The 21,876-nt window shown below is 38.0% G+C and overlaps 2 protein-coding genes across 2 annotated transcripts; one reads left to right on the top strand and one right to left on the bottom strand.

The window, feature by feature from the left end:
* Positions 1-403: 403 nt before the first annotated feature.
* On the top strand, positions 404-15,443 carry LOC124844921 (embryonic stem cell-specific 5-hydroxymethylcytosine-binding protein). The gene is made up of 8 exons (XM_047321939.2): positions 404-601; positions 1,262-1,418; positions 8,505-8,590; positions 9,576-9,688; positions 9,783-9,848; positions 14,177-14,283; positions 14,417-14,482; positions 14,784-15,443. Exons 1-8 carry the CDS (start codon positions 507-509, stop codon positions 15,147-15,149), a joined length of 1,056 nt encoding a protein of 351 aa, XP_047177895.2. The 5' UTR covers positions 404-506; the 3' UTR covers positions 15,150-15,443.
* A 632-nt stretch (positions 15,444-16,075) lies between these two features.
* Positions 16,076-16,532, bottom strand: LOC148197525 (uncharacterized). Its single transcript, XM_088114980.1, has one exon. The coding sequence runs from the start codon at positions 16,503-16,505 to the stop codon at positions 16,203-16,205; it is 303 nt and encodes a 100-aa protein (XP_087971106.1). The 5' UTR covers positions 16,506-16,532; the 3' UTR covers positions 16,076-16,202.
* Positions 16,533-21,876: the final 5,344 nt, after the last annotated feature.

The following is a 21,876-nucleotide window of genomic DNA, read 5'->3' as shown; positions in this document are numbered from 1 at the left end:
GAGCAAGCATTGGAGGAAGGTGACGCTAAATCCTAGTTTCATTAGGAAAACATTATTTTAACTTATGCATTTTGAAAAATTGTAATTTGTAGAACCCATGACATTTTGGAAGACTCTAGTACCTCAAACTTTGGCTTCGTGGCATTTTAAGGATGAGTGTAGTTTTCAATATTCAGTTATATGTTTTGAAGTGCTTTCTATTATTATAACTCGTTGACGTCTTTATTATATATGCATCCAGTATATTTTGGGACGTCACAAAAAGAAAATTCTTTATATGTTATTTATTATTATTTTTTATTATCATAAAAAAAAATACACAAGTGTACGTGTATTTTCATTAATCAAAATCTTTAAGGTTAAACACTTTCAAAAATTAATTGATTGGGTATTTTTCCCGGGGTCCGGGTGAGGACAGACACCATCTTTGTAGCAGTTTTTCATGAGCCAGTAAGTGTTTCATTCTATTCCCGCCTTGAAGAACTGAAACCCCAACTGTGAGAGAGATGTGTGGGAGAACACGTTGTACTCTTAGGTCTGATGATGTTCCAAGGGCCTGTCACCGCAGTGATACTCCTACTCGTGCTCTCCATATGGACCGGTAAAAGCTATAACTTCAACATCTCAACAATCACAACCACACAAAGCTAGCTCTTTCGAGTTTCCCTATTTTTTTTTCATGTTTTGCCAGAACACAACCAGCAAGCTTTTTGCGAGTTTTCAGTTTTTCTATTGGTTCCTTTTTCTGTTGTGTTGGGTTCACTGCAACTGATTCTGAAAATGGCATGACTGTTAACCATATAAAAGGAAAATGAATCTTGTTTCGTTAGATGGGGATAAAGGAAGAAAAAAAGGAACCTTTTTTTGCTTTTCTTCTTTTAAGTTTGTTGTGTTGGGGGTTCTTCAGGTCGGTCTACAATGGCTGTCCTTGGAAAAGATGACGAATCGTGACTCCGCAGTTGGATTTTTTACACATTCACACTGTTTGCCAAATCAAAATTTTTTATCTCGGTACAGCGGACTCAAAACACACATTTCTGATCTTCATTAGTTATTATGTTTCATTGATTGTGTAAACGTGTAAAAAACTCCACTCCTGGGAAGTTGGTTCCTGAATATGAATGCAATGATTAGAGATATTGCTATATTATTATTATTATTATTATTTTCTTTTGGTCAAGAATGATGGGACTTTTATGTTTTGAAAGAAATAGGTTTTTGTGGATTTGTATTTCACAGTTGAATTTTACTACGTGCTTAGGTATAGGCCGGCCTATAATGTATCACCGGGCTCCAACATGCCAGTAGTTCGGAGAGAAGATGCATCTGACAATGGTGGCTATGTTCTCCATTGCATGAAATGGGGTTTAATCCCCAGTTTTACAAAGAAAACAGAGAAACCTGATCACTACAAGATGGTATAGTTTATGGATTCAATACTTTTTCTTCTTATTTATTGGGTGGATGGGAGCTTGAAAATCAGTAATGGAACTTAACTCAAGTTTTGTAGGCATGAATGATTAGAGTAACTTTAATAGAATGCGAATAAGTAATTAGTTGTAATACTCGTCAATAGTATAAACTGTATACTAATAAGAAGCTAACCATAGAAATCCTTAGCTTCTTACATTTATAAGCAAACCAAGGTTCAATAGTTGTAAGATCTTATGTTTATCTCTAACTTTGGTTTCATTTGATTTATATGGGGATTATTATAGAAGTGATAAGGAAACATATTATCTTAATTTATGTATATATTTATGTACTATTATTTATCCTGTCATTTCTTGGGAATTAATTGCTTTAATTTAGATAAAATAATTGAGATATTTGGTATATTTTGTCAGACTTGATTGTATAATAGATGACAACATAGATGACAACAGCTGCAATTAAAATTTAAATTTTCCTTTTCTATGGTTAAAATAACACAAATTATGGTTATTGGAAGAGAGATGCTGCGCATAGTATGGACAAATTCAGGGGAGGGGTGCTGAGGACAGATTCTTCCCTGTATTGTTGAGTTATTTTTTGATTCTGAGGATATGTTATATAATAATAACTTCAGATGAATCAAATGAATAATTTTGATTAACTATATTAGCAACAGTTAAATTTAGAGGGGGGAATAGTGTCTTTTTGAGATGATTGAGGGAAATGAAGAGCTATTTTATAATTGTAGAATGTGTTTCCTATGTTCTGCATACCATCCATGTGTATAGACTCTTGATAGGCTTACTGGTGTTGGAGATTAATTCCTATGAATGTAACAAGTAATGCAACGTCACTGGCAATAATGAACATTAAATAAATTTTAACATGTGGATGTGTGATAGGATATGCAATGTGTATGTTAGGAGGAAACATATTAAAAAATAATTGTTGGTCTGGTTGTCAGGATGAGTGAGACTTTCTATATGTAGTTGGGGGTCTTTGTATGTGGGGGACGTTTTTGGAAGTCTGGAGAGTTGTTGACAGGATCATTGACATCCTGTGTGAAGGGAACATTGTCCCTTGGATGCATTCATGCGGTACTTGTTTCTAGAATCAATAATACGAGATCTATTCAGTGAGTTTGGGTGTTTGCATTTGTTTTCCTGGTTTCCTCTATCTAGAAACCTAATAATATGATACATGAACTGCACAAACTTTTAACAGCAAATCAAGTTTTAAGTTAAGGTCAACTATTCTACGAGGTGTTGTTTATTTGAGGTTTTAGCTTGACCACTTTGCTCACATTGTAATTAATGATTAAACAATGCTAAGAATTATAGTGGGTGTATGATGCACCTATGCCCATTGTTAGGTTTCTACCTCTTTTATAGCATATGGGTATTTTGGAAGCCACTGGTAAATCAGGGCAGCTAGAAGTTCCTTTTGATTTTTCCATGGTGCTTTGTAACTTTTATTATTATGATGGACAGTATGGTTTTTAACCGTCTTTGTTGTTGATAGGATGATGAGGGTGTATGTTAGGAGAAAGAAGAGTATGTGAGTAGTTAGTTGCATTAGCTGGCCTAACTGTCTGACAGTTAGAAAAGGGGAACACTTATTGTGTATAAATAGTTAAGGGGAATAAGGGGAGAGGGATTGGACTGTTAGTAGTTTCTAAAACAGGATTTGGTTATCCTTGTTGGGGAAGGTTAAGCTTCCTTTGTTCTTCCTATTCTTGCATTCTTTCTTGAAAGTCAATAATATCAGAGGTTATACAGACTTTATGTACTGTTTCCGAGAGTTGTTGAGTGAGAGATAGGAATTCTTTAACAAGAAACCTATCAATTTGGTCCGACCTGCCGGATCCCAAATTTTGCGAGAAGTGAACGAAGATGGAGAACCATACCGATGCGAGACTAGAGGCAATTGAGATCACGATGGAGGGAATGAAGGCTGAGTCAGCGGCTGTACGACGAGACTTGCAGCAAATTATGAGGGTCTTGGGTACGAGCGTTAATCCACCGGAGGGGAGTTCTGATGACAGTTCGGTGAACGACAACAGACACCGAGTCGTGGGGGAAAATGAGAATGAAGGGAATGGAAACAGAGGCGAGGAACAAAAGCCGTGGCGGAAAAGGATTGAATTGCCGACATTCGATGGAGACGAGCCTTTGAGTTGGCTCAACAGAGCGGAAAGGTTTTTCGACATTCAGAAGGTGATGAGCGATGAAGACAAAGTGGAAATCGCGTATGTGAGTATGGAGGGAAGCGCAGCGTACTGGTTTACATTCTGGAAACAGAAAGCAAGAAATCGCTCCTGGGACGGTTTGAAGGCCGCGATGATCAATCGGTTCGGTGGGGGATTCAGAGGAACGGTGTTCGAGAGGTTGGCGTCGTTGAGACAGGAGGGCACGGTGGAGGAATTTGTGCGCACCTTTGAGGTATTGACTGGACAGACGAGGGGCATTCTGGAGGAGCAAGTACTCGGATATTTCCTCGCCGGACTGCGGGAGGACATAAAGGGGCAGGTTCGAATCCAGAACCCGCGGGATTTAATGGAGGCAATGAGGGTCGCTCGGGACGTGGAGGATGCGATGGTGAGAGCGCAAGGGGGTTTTGCGAGTGGGTTCAGAATGAACCCTGTAGGGGCGCGATCATCGGGAGGAGTGATACGAACAGACCCGATTCGTAATCCGGCAAACCAAGGAGGCCGAGTGGAGACGGCGGGAAATGCGAGAAGAGATGGGGGTATCGCGAACGCGAATACGAGACCGAATATTGCGGGTGGGAACGATAACCGTGGAAGAATGGTGAGAAACCTACCATATCCGGAGTTTCTCAAGAGAAGCAAGGAGGGTCGTTGCTTTCGGTGCGGTGGCCCATTCGCGCCCGACCATCGTTGTGATGAGAAGAGTTTGAGGGTATTATTGTTAGCGGAAGACGAGGAGGAGGAAGTGGGAGAAGAACCCGAAACCCAAGGAGAGAAGCTCTTGGAGTTATCGGCCTGTTCTGCGGAAGGGCTAACGTCGGCTAGAACGCTAAAATTGACGGGGATGATCGGAGAAAGGAGGGTGGTGGTGCTGATAGACAGCGGCGCCAGTCACAACTACATAGGCCGGAAGCTGACGGAGGAATTAGCTTTGAAGGTGACGGACACCCCGGCGTACTGCGTGAGTTTGGGTGATGGCCATCGGAGAATGACGTGGGGCCGGTGTGAGAAGGTGACGGTGAAGCTGGAGGAAGTCGATGTGGAGGAAGATTTTTACGTCTTTGAGCTGGGGGGTGTAGATGTAATTTTGGGAGTTGCATGGCTGGCCAAACTAGGAGAAGTAAGCACCAATTGGGGAAAAATGACTATGGTTTATAAAGTGGGGGACAAGAAGATACGTATAAGGGGCGATCCATCATTATCGAGACAGGTGGTGAATGCTAGGAGCTTGCTTAAACTAGTGGAAGCTGACTCAGGGGCTGTGGTTTGGAATCTGTGCAAAGTGGAGGAGGAAAACTGCAGTGAGTGGGATAGTGATGTGACGGAAGAGCAGAAAAAACAATTACAGGCGGTGCTACAGGCGCACTATTCCGTTTTTCGTGAATTTCAGGGGCTGCCTCCAAACCGAAACAGAGAACACCGCATTCAACTAAAAGAGGGAGTAGACCCCATAAATGTGAGGCCATATCGTTACCCTCACCTCATGAAGGGGGAGATTGAGAAGCAGGTGGAAGATATGTTGAAGGCAGGCATCATTCGTCCGAGCACGAGCCCATTCTCTAGTCCGGTAATCTTGGTGAAGAAGAAGGATGGGAGTTGGAGATTCTGTGTAGATTACCGGGCCCTAAATAAAGCAACTGTCCCCGATAAGTTTCCTATCCCCGTGATAGAAGAATTGCTAGATGAGCTGACCGGTGCACGTTACTTTTCGAAAATTGATTTAAAATCTGGATATCACCAGATTAGAATGGAGGAAGGGGATGTGCCCAAGACTGCTTTCCGCACTCACCTCGGCCATTTCGAGTTCCTTGTTATGCCATTTGGGCTCACCAATGCCCCTGCTACGTTCCAGAGTACGATGAATGAACTATTGCGGAAGTATCTTAGGAAATGGGTGTTAGTTTTTTTTGATGATATCCTTGTTTACAGTCCCACATGGGAAGACCACTTGGTGCATTTAGACGGAGTGCTACGGGTGCTAGAGGAGAATGGATGGGTGGCCAACCAAAAGAAATGTGAGTTTGGAAGAAGGAGGATCCAATATTTAGGCCATCAAATCTCAGAACAGGGGATGGAGATGGATGGTGATAAGACGAAAGCGGTGGTGGAATGGGGAGAGCCGAGGAGCTTGAAGGCATTAAGGGGTTTCTTGGGGTTAACGGGTTACTATAGAAGATTCGTGGCTGGATATGGAAAATTGGCCAGACCGTTGACGGAGCTATTGAAGAAGGGTAAGTTTGACTGGTCCGAGCAAGCAAAACAAGCGATGGATACGTTGAAGGCTGCAATAACCTCAGCTCCCGTGTTAGCTTTGCCAAACTTCGAACAAGAGTTTCACATCGAGTGTGATGCCTCTGGAGGTGGGGTGGGAGCTGTGTTGACCCAGAATAAGAGACCGATAGCTTTTTTTAGCAAGGCTTTGTCTACGGCTTCTCTAAGTAAGTCAATTTATGAGAAAGAATTAATGGCTCTCGTTTTAGCCATTCAGCACTGGAGACCTTACTTGGTGGGGAGGAAATTTACCGTGCACACTGACCAGCGCAGTTTGAAATACTTGATGGAACAGAGAATTACCACTCAAAGTCAGCAAAACTGGTTGGCAAAATTAATGGGATATGACTTTGAGATCGTATATAAAAAGGGAAGTACCAATAAGGCTGCTGATGCCCTCTCGAGGAGAGATGAAGGAGAGAGGGAAGAAAGAGAATTACAGCTCATTTCCAGACCTTTTTGGCAGGATTTTAACGACATCCTGCGAGAGGTAGAGGAGGACGTGACATTGCAGAAAGTGATTGCTGATCTGACACAGGATTCAAACTCTCATGGAGCTTACACTTTAGAAAATGAAAGATTGCATTACAAAGGCCGGATGGTGATATCGTCCAGTTCAGTTTGGATACCAAAGTTACTTGATGAATTCCATGTAACCAAAACTGGGGGGCACTTGGGAGTCTACCGTACATATAGGAGGATAGCCCAATCTTTGTATTGGGTGGGGATGAAGAAGACAATCACTGAATTTGTGGCGAGTTGTGCAGTATGCCAGCAGCATAAGTACTTGGCAGCACATCCTCAAGGGCTACTGCAACCCCTACCCATTCCGCAAGCTGTTTGGGAGGAAATCAGCTTGGATTTCATAGTAAGGTTACCTAAATCCCAGGGGTATGATGCCATTATGGTAGTGGTGGACAGGTTGAGTAAATACGCGCATTTTATAGCATTGAAACACCCATATTCTGCTAAAACCGTAGCTGATGTGTTCACCAAAGAGATCATCAGGCTACATGGGATTCCGGTTTCTATGGTGAGTGATAGAGATCCCTTATTTCTGAGTATTTTCTGGAAGGAATTATTCAAGATGCAGGGAACACAACTCAAAATGAGCACGGCGTATCATCCAGAGACAGATGGGCAAACTGAGGTGGTTAACCGCATTGTTGAAGGATATTTGCGGTGCTTTTGCTCTGAACAACCAAAGAGCTGGTATGCTATGCTTCCTTGGGCTGAGTTTTGGTATAACACGAGCTATCAAGGAGCTGCAAGATGCACGCCGTTTGAAGTTGTATATGGGAGAGCACCTCCCTCATTTAGCCGGTTCATTCCGGGGGAAACACCAGTGGAGGCAGTGGCGCAGGATTTGATGACAAGAGATGAAGCCCTCAAACAGTTAAAGTATCACTTGAATCGGGCTCAGGAATTAATGAAGCAACAAGCAGATAAGAAGAGGAGGGAGATAGATATAAAAGTAGGAGATTGGGTGTACTTGAAGATTAGACCACATCGTCAATCTTCAATGCCAACTAGACTACACCCAAAACTCTCAGCACGTTATTTTGGGCCCTACAAGGTGTTACAGCAGGTGGGGAGTGTAGCTTTTCGATTGGAGTTACCTGAATCTGCCAGGATTCATTCAGTGTTTCATGTGGCGCAGTTAAAGAAAGCGGTGGGGGACCATGGGATTGAAAAGATGTTGCCAGAGGAGTTGCAAGCTGACGGTCCTGCTTTTTGGCCAGCAAGAATTTTGGAGCGTAGGCAAATTCAAAAAGAAGATGAAGTATGTCACCAAGTTCTGGTAGAATGGCAGACAGGGGGAAAAGAAGGAGCAACTTGGGAAGATCAAACCACAATCCAGGAACAGTTTCCAGAATTTAACCTTGAGGACAAGGTTATGGATGGAGGGGGGGGTAATGATAGGATGATGAGGGTGTATGTTAGGAGAAAGAAGAGTATGTGAGTAGTTAGTTGCATTAGCTGGCGTAACTGTCTGACAGTTAGAAAAGGGGAACACTTATTGTGTATAAATAGTTAAGGGGAATAAGGGGAGAGGGATTGGACTGTTAGTAGTTTCTAAAACAGGATTTGGTTATCCTTGTTGGGGAAGGTTAAGCTTCCTTTGTTCTTCCTATTCTTGCATTCTTTCTTGAAAGTCAATAATATCAGAGGTTATACAGACTTTCTGTACTGTTTCCGAGAGTTGTTGAGTGAGAGATAGGAATTCTTTAACAAGAAACCTATCAGTTGTCCTGTGCAGGGAAGAATTATCTATGGAAATTTGTGAATTTCTTGAGTCTTTATTCTGAATAAGGGTACAATTAGAATTGCTCAATTTGTCATTAAAATGTTAAATTTAAAATAACCTTGATTGTGATCCGGGTTCCTTATTGAATTCTTGAATAATTTTCAATCTCTCTTAAATATCATCATATCATTCCTGAAATATGTCATTTTAGCTAATGTTCATTATGAAATTTCTTGGTTTGTTTACTGTTTTCGTTATCATTATTGGAGTATGTCAACTACCTTAGTCATAATCTGTCAAACAAAGTTCTCAGTTTGATGTGGAATGTGCTCTATACTGTAGTTTAATGCTCGATCTGAGTCTATAGATGAAAAGGCATCATTTCGTCGTTTGCTTCCTAAAAGCAGGTGCCTTGTAGCAGTTGAAGGGTATGTATCACATTTCTTTAATTATATTTTCAGATCTCTTCTTATAACATGACTTGGGGGTGCTTCCGCATGCTGGAGCTTTTTGTTCGAATAACATAAGTAATTCCTTGAATTTGAGGACTGGGAGTCTCTTTAGAATGAGGGATGGGAAATTAGCTAATACTTTTCCTTGCTTCTTCACTGTGCTTGCATTTTGAATGATATATAGCAGACTTAGATTCTAGTCAAATAACAGAATGCAAAATGGAAAATAACCGAATGCAAATTGGCAGGTAGCAGAATGCAAAAATACTAAATACAGTCTATCATCTATATTCCCAATATTAAGGTAGCCTATACTATAGTGCCAACAGAGCGTCCCATAACAGAATTTGGTTCACTAGATGCTTTGGTTGGATAATCTTCCACTTGGGTCGTTCACTCGCAACCCTAACTTGCATTTAGTCCGAAGTCCCTTTATCAGCCCATGTCCTATCACTTTTATTCCTATACTGTTTCTTCTAATATTATAGTATAAAAATGCTTTTGAATATTGCATGTACTGTCTAGTTCTTCGTAAGACCTTTTTCGTTGTGTTTCCTGAAAATGTATGAGCTGAATCAAAATGAGTTGTGCTTGCTGGTTAGACAATGCACTCTTATCTTACTGTTTCATACATAATAGTATTTGAGAGTTGACATGGATTCTTCATTAGGACGAGATAAATTCAATAAAGACAACCGTTATGCTAATTTTTAAGCATATATAACTTTGCCTATTATTATAATTTTAGTCTTTTATTCTTATTATATATTTTATGCCATATTGGTCTCCTATTCTTATGTTCAAAATGTTGATTCAACGTATTCCTTCTAACAAGAGGTTTCCTTTCTTTATGGTTTCTATAAATTTTCCTAATTTTTGTGGATTACATCCGTGATTTGCATATTTGTGGCTTTATATTCAGTTCTTTCAATTGATTTGCTTTTCTAAATATATGTTTAAGATTTTATGAGTGGAAAAAGGATGGTTCAAAGAAACAGCCTTACTATATTCACTTCAAAGATGGACGTCCCCTTGTCTTTGCTGCTCTTTATGACTCATGGCAAAATTCTGAAGGTAAGCATTTCTGCCAAAAGATTTAAGGAACTAAATTTGTATACTATGAAAGACAAGACAGCATATATTGTTGATGTGATATTGTTAACTGCAGGTGAAACACTATACACATTCACTATTGTTACGACCTCTTCATCTTCAGCACTTCAGTGGCTTCACGGTGAGTCACGCAATCTAAATTTTGGCATACCAACGGAAATGACCTCTTATTTGGGTTTTTCCATTGTTCGATATTCTCAACTTTTTATAGTTCTTGTGCCACTACTATTGAAATTTCTAACTAGGTATGCCTCCTTTTCCTTTTTTAAATTAATAAAGAACTCTTGAAGAGCATCAGTTTCCTACCAAGTGTCAACATGTGGAAATTGGCTAAACCTTTGCTGTATCTAGAATATATTCGGAAAAGGGAAGAGGGGAGATGTTTTCATTGTGGTGGTCCTTATAGCCCAGGCCATAGGTGTCTGAAAAAGAAAATTAGGATATTGATCATGGCTGAGGATGAGGAGGAAGGTGAAGGGGAAGAGGAGAAAAAAATGGAACAAAGGCATATGGAACTTTCTGGTAGGATACTAAGAGTCTATAAGAGAAGGGAGAGAACATAGACTGTTAAGAGGTTAGTTAACTACTGTGAGTAAGGGGCGATGCATTTGAATTAATGCAACGGGTAGTAGTTAGACTGTTGGGGGGAAAGATGATACGCTGTCGTTGAAGCTATCAAATTAATATTACTTTTCAAGGCAACTTCAATATTGCCAAGTCAGTAGTCAAGAAAGTAGATAGGGTTAAAGTAACCCTGAGTCGTCTCCCAACGAATATGGAATTGCTTTTCAATATTTGAATCTTATGAATGCTATGCAATGCTCAAGAATGAAAGTAAGAAACTATGCTAATGGAATTAATGTTTGAAGAATGTTTGAAGAACAAAGAGGAAACTTAGAAACAATTATGATGAAATAGGCTAATTTCACTGCTTTTCCAAGATAGATTCATCATTGGTTATCCACAAATAATTGTTCAATTGATTATTGTTTAAGTTTCAAATTAATTAAAGTACATTCTTAATTAATTTGAGGGCGATCATACATTTAACCAAAGTAGATTCTCAATCAAATGCAAGACCTTTCTAGATTATTCACAATGAATTCAACCAAAGTACATTCTCAATCAAATTCTTTTGTGTTTAATCATGTCTATTCTTAAATCTCTTAACCAAATTAAAAGCTAATTAATTAAAGTAAATTCTCAATTAATTATAGTTGAAATTATTACCACCAACTAAAGTACATTCTTAATTGATAGTAAAAACACGTTTAATCATATGAAAGTTCCTAAATTTAATCAAAGTAAATTCTCAACCAAACCTAGAAACCCTTGAACTCATATGATTAATATGCATGTAGATTCAAACACGTTATGATGCAAAAATCATTGCTTTTAATATGATCGAGAGATGAAAGACATAGAAAGAAGAATAACTCAAATCAATAATCAAAAGAAACAAATGCATTAATTCAACTTAACCGCAAAATCCATAATGAAATTACAGTGGAATAGCTCTAGGAGCTTAGCCCTCCATGAATGGAGTGAATAGATGATGAAATAAAATGAGAGGAGTGATGAATGAATGCTTCCAAGTGGAGGAGTATGAGAATCAATGAGTTGTGCCTCCCCTGGGTCTTATGAGAATATGGGGAAATCTTCAGAGAACCTACACAATTGCCACCCAGGAGAGACCTGGATCATAAGATTCCCATAAGAGTCAGAGTGGACCTGGTTAATGTGAGGTTTGTTTTTATACTGGTTCGCTATAAACTGAGCTATGTCCAATTCTCCTTTAAATTCCTTTAAGGGGTTCCACTAATCAAGAATGATTACAAATGAGTTTAATCTCTCTGATAGGTTCAAAGGAAATGTTTATATTAGGAGAAATAAAGGGACAGACGGTTATAATTGTTTGTGGGTAGGTTTTGTTGTCTCAGACTTTTATAAAGTCTGTGTAGGTAGCTGGTTTTAGCAGTGTTTTTAGGAAGTTTTGTAAAGGGAAGGCTAGGGAGAGTCTAGTCCTCTCGAAAGGTTAGGGCTAGTGTAACTGTTTGGATTATTGTGCTTGTTTCATTGTTAATAAAGCTGTCTGGTTTTTCTGGGTGAACATCCAAGAACCTGTCTTGGAAGTCTTTACAATTTTTAATAAATCTGGGTACCTATCATTGGTATCAGAGCCACTTTCCTAGTGCTGTGGTGGCTATGCGGCATGGTCAATACGAAAATGGAGGCAAGATTGGATGGATTGGAGTGCATAGTGCAAGAACAGGAACATGAAAATCAGAGAAGGTTCCAAAGGTTGGAGAAAATGCTTACAAGGCTGACAGGGTTGGTGGAATGTTTCACATCCTCTGATAAATAAACAATAGATAGTGCTTTTGTTGCCAAGGAAGGCAGTGCGGGAAATCTAAAGAGTGACGGAGGAATGAAAGTGGACGTTCAGGACTGACTGGGGAAAAATGGAGGAAGCTAGATATTCTTGTTTTTGCAGGAGAAGATGCTTATGGCTGGACTACCCGGTTGGAGAGATATTTCTGGTTGAAAGAAGTCAATGAGGAGGAGAGGATGAGTGCTGTTATGGTGGCTTTGGAGGGAAAAGCCTTGAATTGGTTTCAGTAGTGGGAGACCTACTATCTGAATCCCACATGGGAGGCTTTCAAATAAGCTGTTGTTCAACAGTTCCAATCAACAATGCTTCAAAATCCTTTTGAAGTCTAGATTGGGCTTAAACAAATTGGGCAGGTGGGAGAGTATATTGAACAATTTGAGCAATATGTGGGGTTCTTGAAAGGTATAAGGGAGGATTATTTGACTGACATTTTTCTGAATGGATTGAAGGACGAAATAAGGGCAGAGGTTAAGTTGTATGAGCCCAAGAGCCTTGTTGAGTTAATGATGAAGGCTCAAATGGTGGAGGAAAAGGCTAGAGTCACCACCAAGGGGGACCCTTTCACTGTGCAACTTCAAAGTATTACCTACAGACAATTGCCACCTACTCACAGTTACTCAAAGGACGGGGGAAATTCAGTGGGTTTTACCAACTCCAACAGAGGAAGTAGAGAGAGTAGTGGCTGTGTGAGCGCCATCAATAGTTCTCCTGCTGGGACTCAACAAGGAGAGACACCATTTAGAAAATTGTCCCAAGAAGAATTGCAAGATAAGATAAAAAAAGGCTTATGCTTCAGGTGTGATGAAAAGTTTGGGCCTAATCATACTTGCAAAAATAAACAACTTTATATGCTGCTTATTTCGAAAGAGGAAATTCAGGAGTTAAGGGAATCTATTGCCCGCCTTCATGAAGAAATTCCAGACTCTCACCTTGAGGATAAGGTGCACCTTCGTGGAGGGGGTGTTGATAGGTTTGATTCAGTTTACAAAATAAGGAAAAAAGTTCGTACAGTTGAAAACACCTCCCACCCATTGAAAATAGCTAGGAAGATGCTACTGCCAACAATAAGGACTTTCCTGCTTTTCACCTTGAGGACAAGGTGAAACTTCATGGATGAGGTATTGATAGGTTCAAAGGAAATGTTTATATTAGGAGAAATAAAAGGGATAGACAGTTGTCTATGGGTAGGTTTTGTTGTCTCAGACTTTTATAAAGTTTGTGTAGGTAATTGTTTTTAGTAGTTTTTGTAGGAAGTTTTGTAAAGGAAAGGCTAGGGAGAGTCTAGTCCTCTCGAAAAACCAGGGCTAGTGTTACTGTTTGGATTATTGTGCTTGTTTCATTGTTAATAAAGTTGTCTGGTTTTTTTGGGTGAACATCCAAGAACATGTCTTGGAAGTCTTTACAGTTTTAAATAAATCTGGGTACCTATTAGACGCTTTTGTGATTAGACATTCTGTTATGAACTCTATAGCGTTTAGCGCTTATTAGTCATACGTTAGACACTCTTAGTTATTAGATTCTCTTGTATTGTTTAAGTACTTAAAGAGTAGTATTTAGTGTTTCTAACATATTGTCCTAGACGATTAAGCACTATTTCATTTTAGATGTCATGCTAAACTTCAAAATAATGTTTGTTTAGACAATCTTGTTTTAATAATAATGAAAATGTGGGATAGGCCCAAATACAAATACATATGTAAAAATGACATAATTAACATAGGAAGTATGTTTCCCTGATTAACATGAAACGTAATATATCTAATATTAAGCTCAAGGAAAAAGAGTAACAATTAGCTGAAACTGTGTGACAGCATGGGGGCTTTGTTCATATTGGGTAAAAGGATTCAATAAATAGATGAGATTTGATATCCTCAAATAATAGAGACATGATACAGAAATAAATAAAAGTGTTTCTAACAATACATATATAATCTAGATATTCCTGATTATATATAAAATCAGCTCCTTATTTCTATAATTATAACAGTATTTTTATAATTATAACAATTATATTGGCGAAATACTCATTATGTATCTACGTTACTGTAACTCCTTAGATAGGATGCCTGTTATTTTGGGCAGCAAGGAATCAACTGATACCTGGCTAAGCAGTTCTGGTTCCAGTTTTAAGAGTGTGATGAAACCATATGAAGAATCTGATTTGGTATGTGTTTTACTGAACATTGAGGCTGTAATTTCTGTTTTATTCATTAATACCAGTCATGTCGTTAAGATTTTCTGCCTTACTGTCGTTGCATTTAACATTGTTAGTTTCCCCATTTGTTTTTCATCTCCAGGTATGGTACCCAGTGACACCTGCTATGGGGAAGTCATCGTTTGATGGACCAGAGTGCATAAAGCAGGTAGGACTATTGGACATTCATTTAATGTTTCTTTTCATTTGGTCTTGTTTCAGTTTGAACATCTTAAATATGTATGTCTTGGTGTATTAAGTTGAACAAATAATTCGATGGACAAATCACATTGCTTTTATCTGAACCTGCAATTATACTTACCTTGATCCCTATCCCCACTTGTCCTTTGATGTATAAATTCAAAGAAGAAAAAATTGTGACTTAACTTTGTTATTGTGGCCATGTTTGTTGAAGAGGGGGCCAGTGTTTCATAAGTTCACTATAATTAGCATTATCCTATGTTTGGCAGATTCAAGTAAAAGCGAACACGTCAATCTCTATGTTCTTTTCAAAAAAGGGAGCCGAAAGAAAAGACACAAAGTCTGAGCAGAAGTTATCATGTCATGAATCTGTCAAGACTGAACCTACAGAAGACTTGATTGAAGGAGCAAAGACTGATGAGGTAGACAATGACTTGAAATTCAGTGGTTCTTCCCATTCTAAAAATGCTTCTATGCTCCCAATTAAGCGTGAGTACGAGACTTTTTCAGCTGATTCAAAGCCAGCATTGGCATGTCATGATCAGATAAGCTCGACCCCTGCAAAGAAAAAGGAGAAAACAAAAAGTGCTGATGACAAACAACCAACCTTGTTTTCATTCTTCGGAAAGAAGTAACTACTAAACTAACGGGTTTTGGTTTGCATGAACATGAAGATTGGTTTGTTGTATAATATAGTTCATGTTCAAGGGGAGTTTTATATAGTAATGCTTTTCTATTACTATATTATGATTTTGATGGTCACCAAATGTGGTCTCAGCTTTTGCCTGTTAGAATGGCAAAATACTTCCATTTTGGATCATTATCTGTTACAGTTGCATGGTTGAGTATTGTGGTGCCAAATGTCTTTGAGCATTCTTGCAACAAAATTTAAAATTGGCAATGAATCTTGGGCCCTTGTTGACTTTTTATTGCTATTTGAACTCAATTTATTAAACTGCAACTAAATTTAAATCTTAATTTAAGATATAAATCTGAATTAATGGTCAATCGTATGAAGAGAAGTTTAACTTGGTGCAGTATAAACAAGTTCTGAAATAGGTATGAATAAATGAACAATTTAGTTAAAATAGTAATTTTAAGCCTATCAAAATTTGTGATTGGTTGAAATTGTATTTATTTCTACATTTAGATTTAAGTAGTTTTCGTTTATTTTTCTAGTATCTTCCTGGTTTCTGTAGTTCATACTCAGTTTTAATCGCAGACTCTGGACAATGTCTGAAACTCCTCAAGCTTTGTACTAAAATTTGTCAACAATGACAACAAAGTTGTACGTGAAAACTTTTTCTTGATTAATTTTATAATCACTTAATATAAACAAGTTATTTTGGATCAAACGAAGTGGTATAAATACAACTTTTCTCATTAGGAAAAACCAATTGCTCTTTGGTGTTTTGAATCTCAACTTATTGTTGAGGACATACTGCAACATCCCAACATTTAAACCAAGAACATTGTACAAACACTATCAAGTGCTTATTAAACATGTATGATTACACTAAAGCAAACCAGAACTTTAGCCTTTTGACATTTTACATGAAGGTTCACAAAAGAGAATGTATATTAGATTCTTCCTCCAAGTTGAGTACATTCTTTTAGTTTTACACTTTCACTTTTCACATTTTGAAGAAAAGAAAAGATAGGAGATGAAATCCATTACTTGTTTGTGATTAACAAAGAGGAAACAGTTGGGGGCGTAGAAGAGGTAAAGACAAACAATAAGCCTCTATCCAATGATGCCCCTTTGGTGTTATTTCCATGATGATCTTCTTCAACATCCTAAGAGGAGCCATGACACCCCATTGTACCACAGGACGTGATCCAAGGCATAACCCTCTTCTCTTGTTTCCTAGCCGAATGCTGTTTCCCCGCCGTCGCCGGAATCGCCGCCGAGGCCGGCACAACCCAACCAACATGGTAGAACTTGGCAACATTGAAATGCTCACACCACCACCACCTCTCTTGAACATCATAGTAAGTTTCTATTCTTCCCAAATGTTTTGTTGTGTGACATTACATGACACTAAACTCTTTTATAGTATGTTTAAAAGGTACGTCATTCATGACCATCATAATGGTCATAATGGCAGCAATTATAACATGGCTAATGCTATAAGAATAATTGTAGTGTGCAAATAAAATAATGGTTTAGATGAATCCCTTTATTCTTCTTTAGTAGTTTAGGGTTGTGGCTGCCATCATTAGGAGGAGTATGCTTACAAGTTAAGATCGAATAAAATGAACTTAAGGTAGCCGTAAGAACTCTTTTCCTATGAGCTATTATTGTGACTTGTCTCATGCTTTCAATATGAGAAGGAAGAAGAAAAAGTTATCACATTATTGTTTTTTCTTTTCTGATTCATTTTTGAATAATGACGCTCCAATATGCCCATCAAATCACTTTAATTGATCATTTTCACTGTATAATAATTGATTAATCTTGGGTATACTTTATCAACATACTAGTATTTGTTTATAGCTTAGTTTACGTACTTTGTCCATAAATTGAGATTTGGTGTACAAAATCAATTCTATAATTGGACACAGATTAATTAAAAAGTGTTACTTTAATGACTATATGCATTAACTGCGTAAAATGCTTTTACATTATTAACTAATTCAAAGTCATCAGTTATATTCTCTTTTAAAAAAAATAATTAATTATGATAATATAAAATTATTTTATACAGAGAAGAAAAACTCTAGTTGTAAGATATTTGTAAATCAAATAACATTGTTTTTTCAAATAAAACTTAATTAATTATTGGCTAAAGATATTGGGGCATATTGTAATACTCTAGTACAAAAAATATCGTATAACGTCGTTGTTTTTGATCTTTCACGTCGAATTTAAGGTCGACGTCATATCGGGAGATGTTAATTTGACGTTATCAAATTGACGTCGAATTTTGTCAATATTCGACGTTAATCAATTTTTTTGTTTTTTTTGTTTTTTGTAATGAATTGTGATTTTTTTTTACAACTCTACGAGATCTGAAAAGCAGAAAAACAACAAATTTCAGTTTTTGACATTTTATAAAGCATGAACTATGAATGTGTAGTATAATATCAACAACAAACAATAATAACAAACAACAAACAAGTTCAATCAAACAACAACAACAAACAAGTTCAACCAAACAACAACAACAAATAAGTTCAACAAAAAAAAACAACAAACAAGTTCAACAAATAAGTTCTTCAAAACGAAAACAAAAACTAACCTTCAAAAGGTGGGTTATTCGGAATAAAGTGTCGTCACCAGTGAGAGAGAAAGCAGAATGCGCCTATGTGTTGGGTTATTGGGCTCCCTTCCTATGTGAAGAATAGGCCCAAATAATGTGGACCATTAGGTCTCACTAGGTTAAATTGAGATGGGTCAAAATACTAGGGCACATTAGAGTCATTTGAAGAGAGACAAAAGCCAAGTGAGATATGAGCCCAACCATATAAGGGATTGACATCACTCTTTATCCAAAACCTTAAGGTAATGGGTTAATGGATCTCTCATCTTTATATAGTGCTCTACTCTCTCATTTCTATCCAATGTGGGACTTAGACTCACACTTGGATTCCCAACACTATGAAGGACAATAACACGAAATAATCGGTCAAAACAAACGAAAATCATACATAAAGTAGTTAATTAACATGCATTTGTATCAAATGAAAGAAATATTACATGTGATAGTCGTCAAATTTCGTTCGAGACAAGTTTGAGAAGAGAAGAGAGTCTCGCGCACTAAGAGGAAGTGAATGAATTTTCAATCTCCCGCTCAAATTTTTATTGAATTCACTACAAAATACGTCAAAGCTCCTACACAATTCGACGTATTATACACTAGTGCATAATTGACCTTTAATGTCACCCCATAGACGTCCGTCCACCAAAACCCCAACGTAAATAATTGACCGGTGGCATAAATGTAAATAATTGAGTGTGGAGACGTCCGTCCTGGAGGGGGCCGGACGTCTATAATATAGTAGACGTCCGACCCCCCTAACGGACGTTCAAAAGGCTAACGGGAGAGTTGAAGATTCAACCTTTTGAACGTCCATTGTGGAGGAGGCCGGACGTCTACAATATTATAGACGTTCGGCCCCCTCCAGGACGGACGTTCAAAAGGCTGACGGGTGGAGTTGAAGAGTTGATTGCTTCAGCCTTTTGAACGTCCGTCCTGGAGGGGGCCGGACGTCTATAATATAATAGACGTTCGGCCCCCTCCAGGACGGACGTTCAAAAGGCTGAAGCAATCAACTCTTCAACTCTCCCGTCAGCCTCTTGAACGTCCGTTAGAGGGGGCCGGACGTCTACAATATTATAGACGTTCGGCTCCCTCCAGAATGGACGTTCAAAAGGCTGACAGGGTAGTTGAACCCGTCAGCCTTTTGAACGTCCGTCCTGGAGGGGGCTTGACGTCTACAATATTATAGACGTCCGACCCCCTCTAGAACGGACGTTCAAAAGGCTGAAGCAATCAACTCTTCAACTCTCCCGTCAGCCTCTTGAACGTCCGTTAGAGGGGCCAGACGTCTACTATACTATATACGTTCGGCCCCCTTTAGAACGGACGTTCAAGAGGCTGACAGGGTAGTTGAACCCGTCAGCCTTTTGAACGTCCGTCCTGGAGGGGGCCGGACGTCTACAATATTATAGACGTCCGGCCCCCTCCAGAACGGACGTTCAAAAAGCTGAAGCAATCAACTCTTCAACTCTCCCGTCAACCTTTTGAACGTCCGTTAGAGGGGGTCGGACGTCTATAATATTGTAGACGTCCGACCCCCTCCAGGACGGACGTTCAAAAGGCTGACGGGTTCAACTACCCTGTCAGCCTCTTGAACGTCCGTTTTGGAGGGGGCCGGACGTCTACTATATTATAGACGTCCGGCCCCCTCCACAACGGACGTTCAAAAGACGTTTAAAATAAGGACATATGCACCAAAACGTGAACCCGTGAGAGTTCCCTCTGCGCCTTGCATTTCTAGGTTGGTTTTTATCTATTTTGGACCATTTAATCTTACTTTTATTTCAATTAAATTGTTCAGTGATGAAATATCTTTCATTTGGACCGATTAAAAATCGTTTTCGGTGCGTTTTGGTGTAGTTTGTTGTGTGTTCTTGGGCGGCGTTTTTTGGCCTACGTTTTAGGTCGTGCACTCCTCCATTTCCCTTCATTTTCATTTCGAATCTGCTCTTCAGGCGTGTGGCAGTGGACAAACAAACGTCCAAACCTCGTAATCCTAAATAACCCGTTCAGCCATATAGATGTCCGTTCCGTCCCATAACGGATGTCTATATAAACGTCTGTTGTGTCGGAACGGACGTCTGTATAGACGTCTGTTTGTCCCATAACGGACGTCTATATATAGACGTCCGACCTAGCACAACAGACGTCTGGTTAACGTCACCCACAAAGACGTCGGGTTCATGTCGGACGTCAAAAGGCCAAAATAACAAACGTCTAAAGCCCTTTTTGCACTAGTGATATGTGGTTTAAAAGAAAAAAGAATTAAAAATGAGGTTACCTTTTGGCTTATGACTGACAAATAATACATCAAAGCCCCTACAGAATTCGACGTATTATTTGTTGTTTAAAAACAAAAAGAAAAAAGAATTAAAAAGGGGTAACTCTTTGGCTTCTGGCTAAAAAATAATACGTCGAAGCCCCTTCAGAATTCGCGTACTATTGGTGGTTTAAAAGAAAAAAGAATTAAAAAAGGGTCACTCTTTGGCTTCTAGCTGACAAATATTACGTCGAAGATCCTACAGAATTCGACGTATTATTGATAATTTAAAAGAAAGAAGAAAAAGAATGACGCGCTACGTCGAAGATCCTACAGAATTCGACGTACTATTGATAATTTAAAAGAAAAAAGAAAAAGAATGACGCGCTAATTTATATAATTACCATAATAGAAGGTCGAATTGCATAGAGTTTTACAATTCTAAATGACATCTAATAATTGCATTTATGTCACCCATCATTTCTAACGTTGACTATTCACTGATTGGACGTTGAACGCTGTTTTTTTCACTAGTGATACGGTCATAAATTAATTTGTAAAAAGTATATTATAAGTTCTCTTAATCTTATTTTTAACTTATACATTAAACTAATTATAACGTATGAAAATATTTATTTAATTTTCTATTAAAAATTACAACATTAAAAATACCCTTGAATCTGAATGTTAACGTTTTGTATAGGCTACTCTTTCTTTAATTTGGAGAAGTGCAAAAGGTGCAAAGAAAAAAACAATAATTGGAAAAATCATTTGGAAAATATTTGGGTAAAATGTTCTGAATTTGAAAATAGAAACTTTTTGCTTTTTTTTTTCGCATGGTCACTTTGGACTCTGCGCTTATCTCATTAGCATATTTTAAATCCTTAATTATTTGTCTAATATGATCATATCAAACTGTGCTTCTGTTCCTACTCCCAACTTTTGTTTACAACAACTTTTCCATTGTTAAATAATTTCTGCATCACATTATATCAAGTAATCATGAGAGAACTAATTAGTGGGATCATCAGCTAATTACCATAATAAAGAATAATACAATTGGCAAGTCATTAAACTTTGAAGGTATAGTTTATGTATTAATATTTAGTTTTACATGTAAAATCCTATCATTATTTCTGATTAGTTCACTATATAGAATCTAAACTTCTAAAATTTTCTTTTTACCAATAATAATTTTTTATTGCTTCTAATAAAATTTAATTTTAATTTTTTGTTATCCCTAAAACACTATCCAGAGCCTTTTATTTAATGGTTTAATTTTAATTGGTGTTATACCTCTCTTAATAGACCTGTCAACTAATAGTACAAAAATATCGTATAACGTCGTTCTTTTTTGGCCTTTCACGTCGAATTCGAGGTCAACCTCATACTGAGAGACGTTAAATTGACGTCGAATTTAAAAAATTTGACGTTAATCAAATTAACATCGAATTTTGTTAATATTCGACGTTAAACAATTTTTTTTTAATTAATTGTAATCCTTTTTTACAACCCTACGAAACCTGAAAAAGCAGAAAAACAACAAATTTCAGTTTTTGGTATTTTATAAAGCATGAATTATGAACGTGTAGTATAGTATCAACAACAAACAACAATAACAAACAACAAACAAGTTCAATCAAACAACAACAACAACAAACAAGTTCAACCAAATAACAACAACAAACAAGTTCAACAAAAAAACAACAACAAACAAGTTCAACAAATAAGTTCTTCAAAACGAAAACGAAAACTAACCTTCAAAAGGTGGTTTCGTCGGAATAAAGTGTTTTCACCAGTGAGAGAGAAAGCAGAATGCGCCTATGAAGGATAAGAACA

Source organism: Vigna umbellata, chromosome 5 (genome assembly GCF_029865625.1).
Source record: "Vigna umbellata cultivar VRB3 chromosome 5, Vumbellata_1.0, whole genome shotgun sequence".
In the NCBI taxonomy this organism is placed as follows: domain Eukaryota; kingdom Viridiplantae; phylum Streptophyta; class Magnoliopsida; order Fabales; family Fabaceae; genus Vigna; species Vigna umbellata.
The sequence above is the reverse complement of the archived record's forward strand: the minus strand, read 5'-3'. Positions and strand labels throughout refer to the sequence as shown.

Bases quoted from the DNA above. Each gene is read 5' to 3' on its own strand.
- LOC124844921 (XM_047321939.2), top strand. From the start codon at position 507: ATGTGTGGGAGAACACGTTGTACTCTTAGGTCTGATGATGTTCCAAGG. The intron at 1,419-8,504 runs GTATAGTTTATG...TCTATACTGTAG, and splicing joins AACCTGATCACTACAAGATG to TTTAATGCTCGATCTGAGTC. The intron at 9,849-14,176 runs GTGAGTCACGCA...GTAACTCCTTAG, and splicing joins AGCACTTCAGTGGCTTCACG to ATAGGATGCCTGTTATTTTG.
- LOC148197525 (XM_088114980.1), bottom strand. From the start codon at position 16,505: ATGATGTTCAAGAGAGGTGGTGGTGGTGTGAGCATTTCAATGTTGCCA.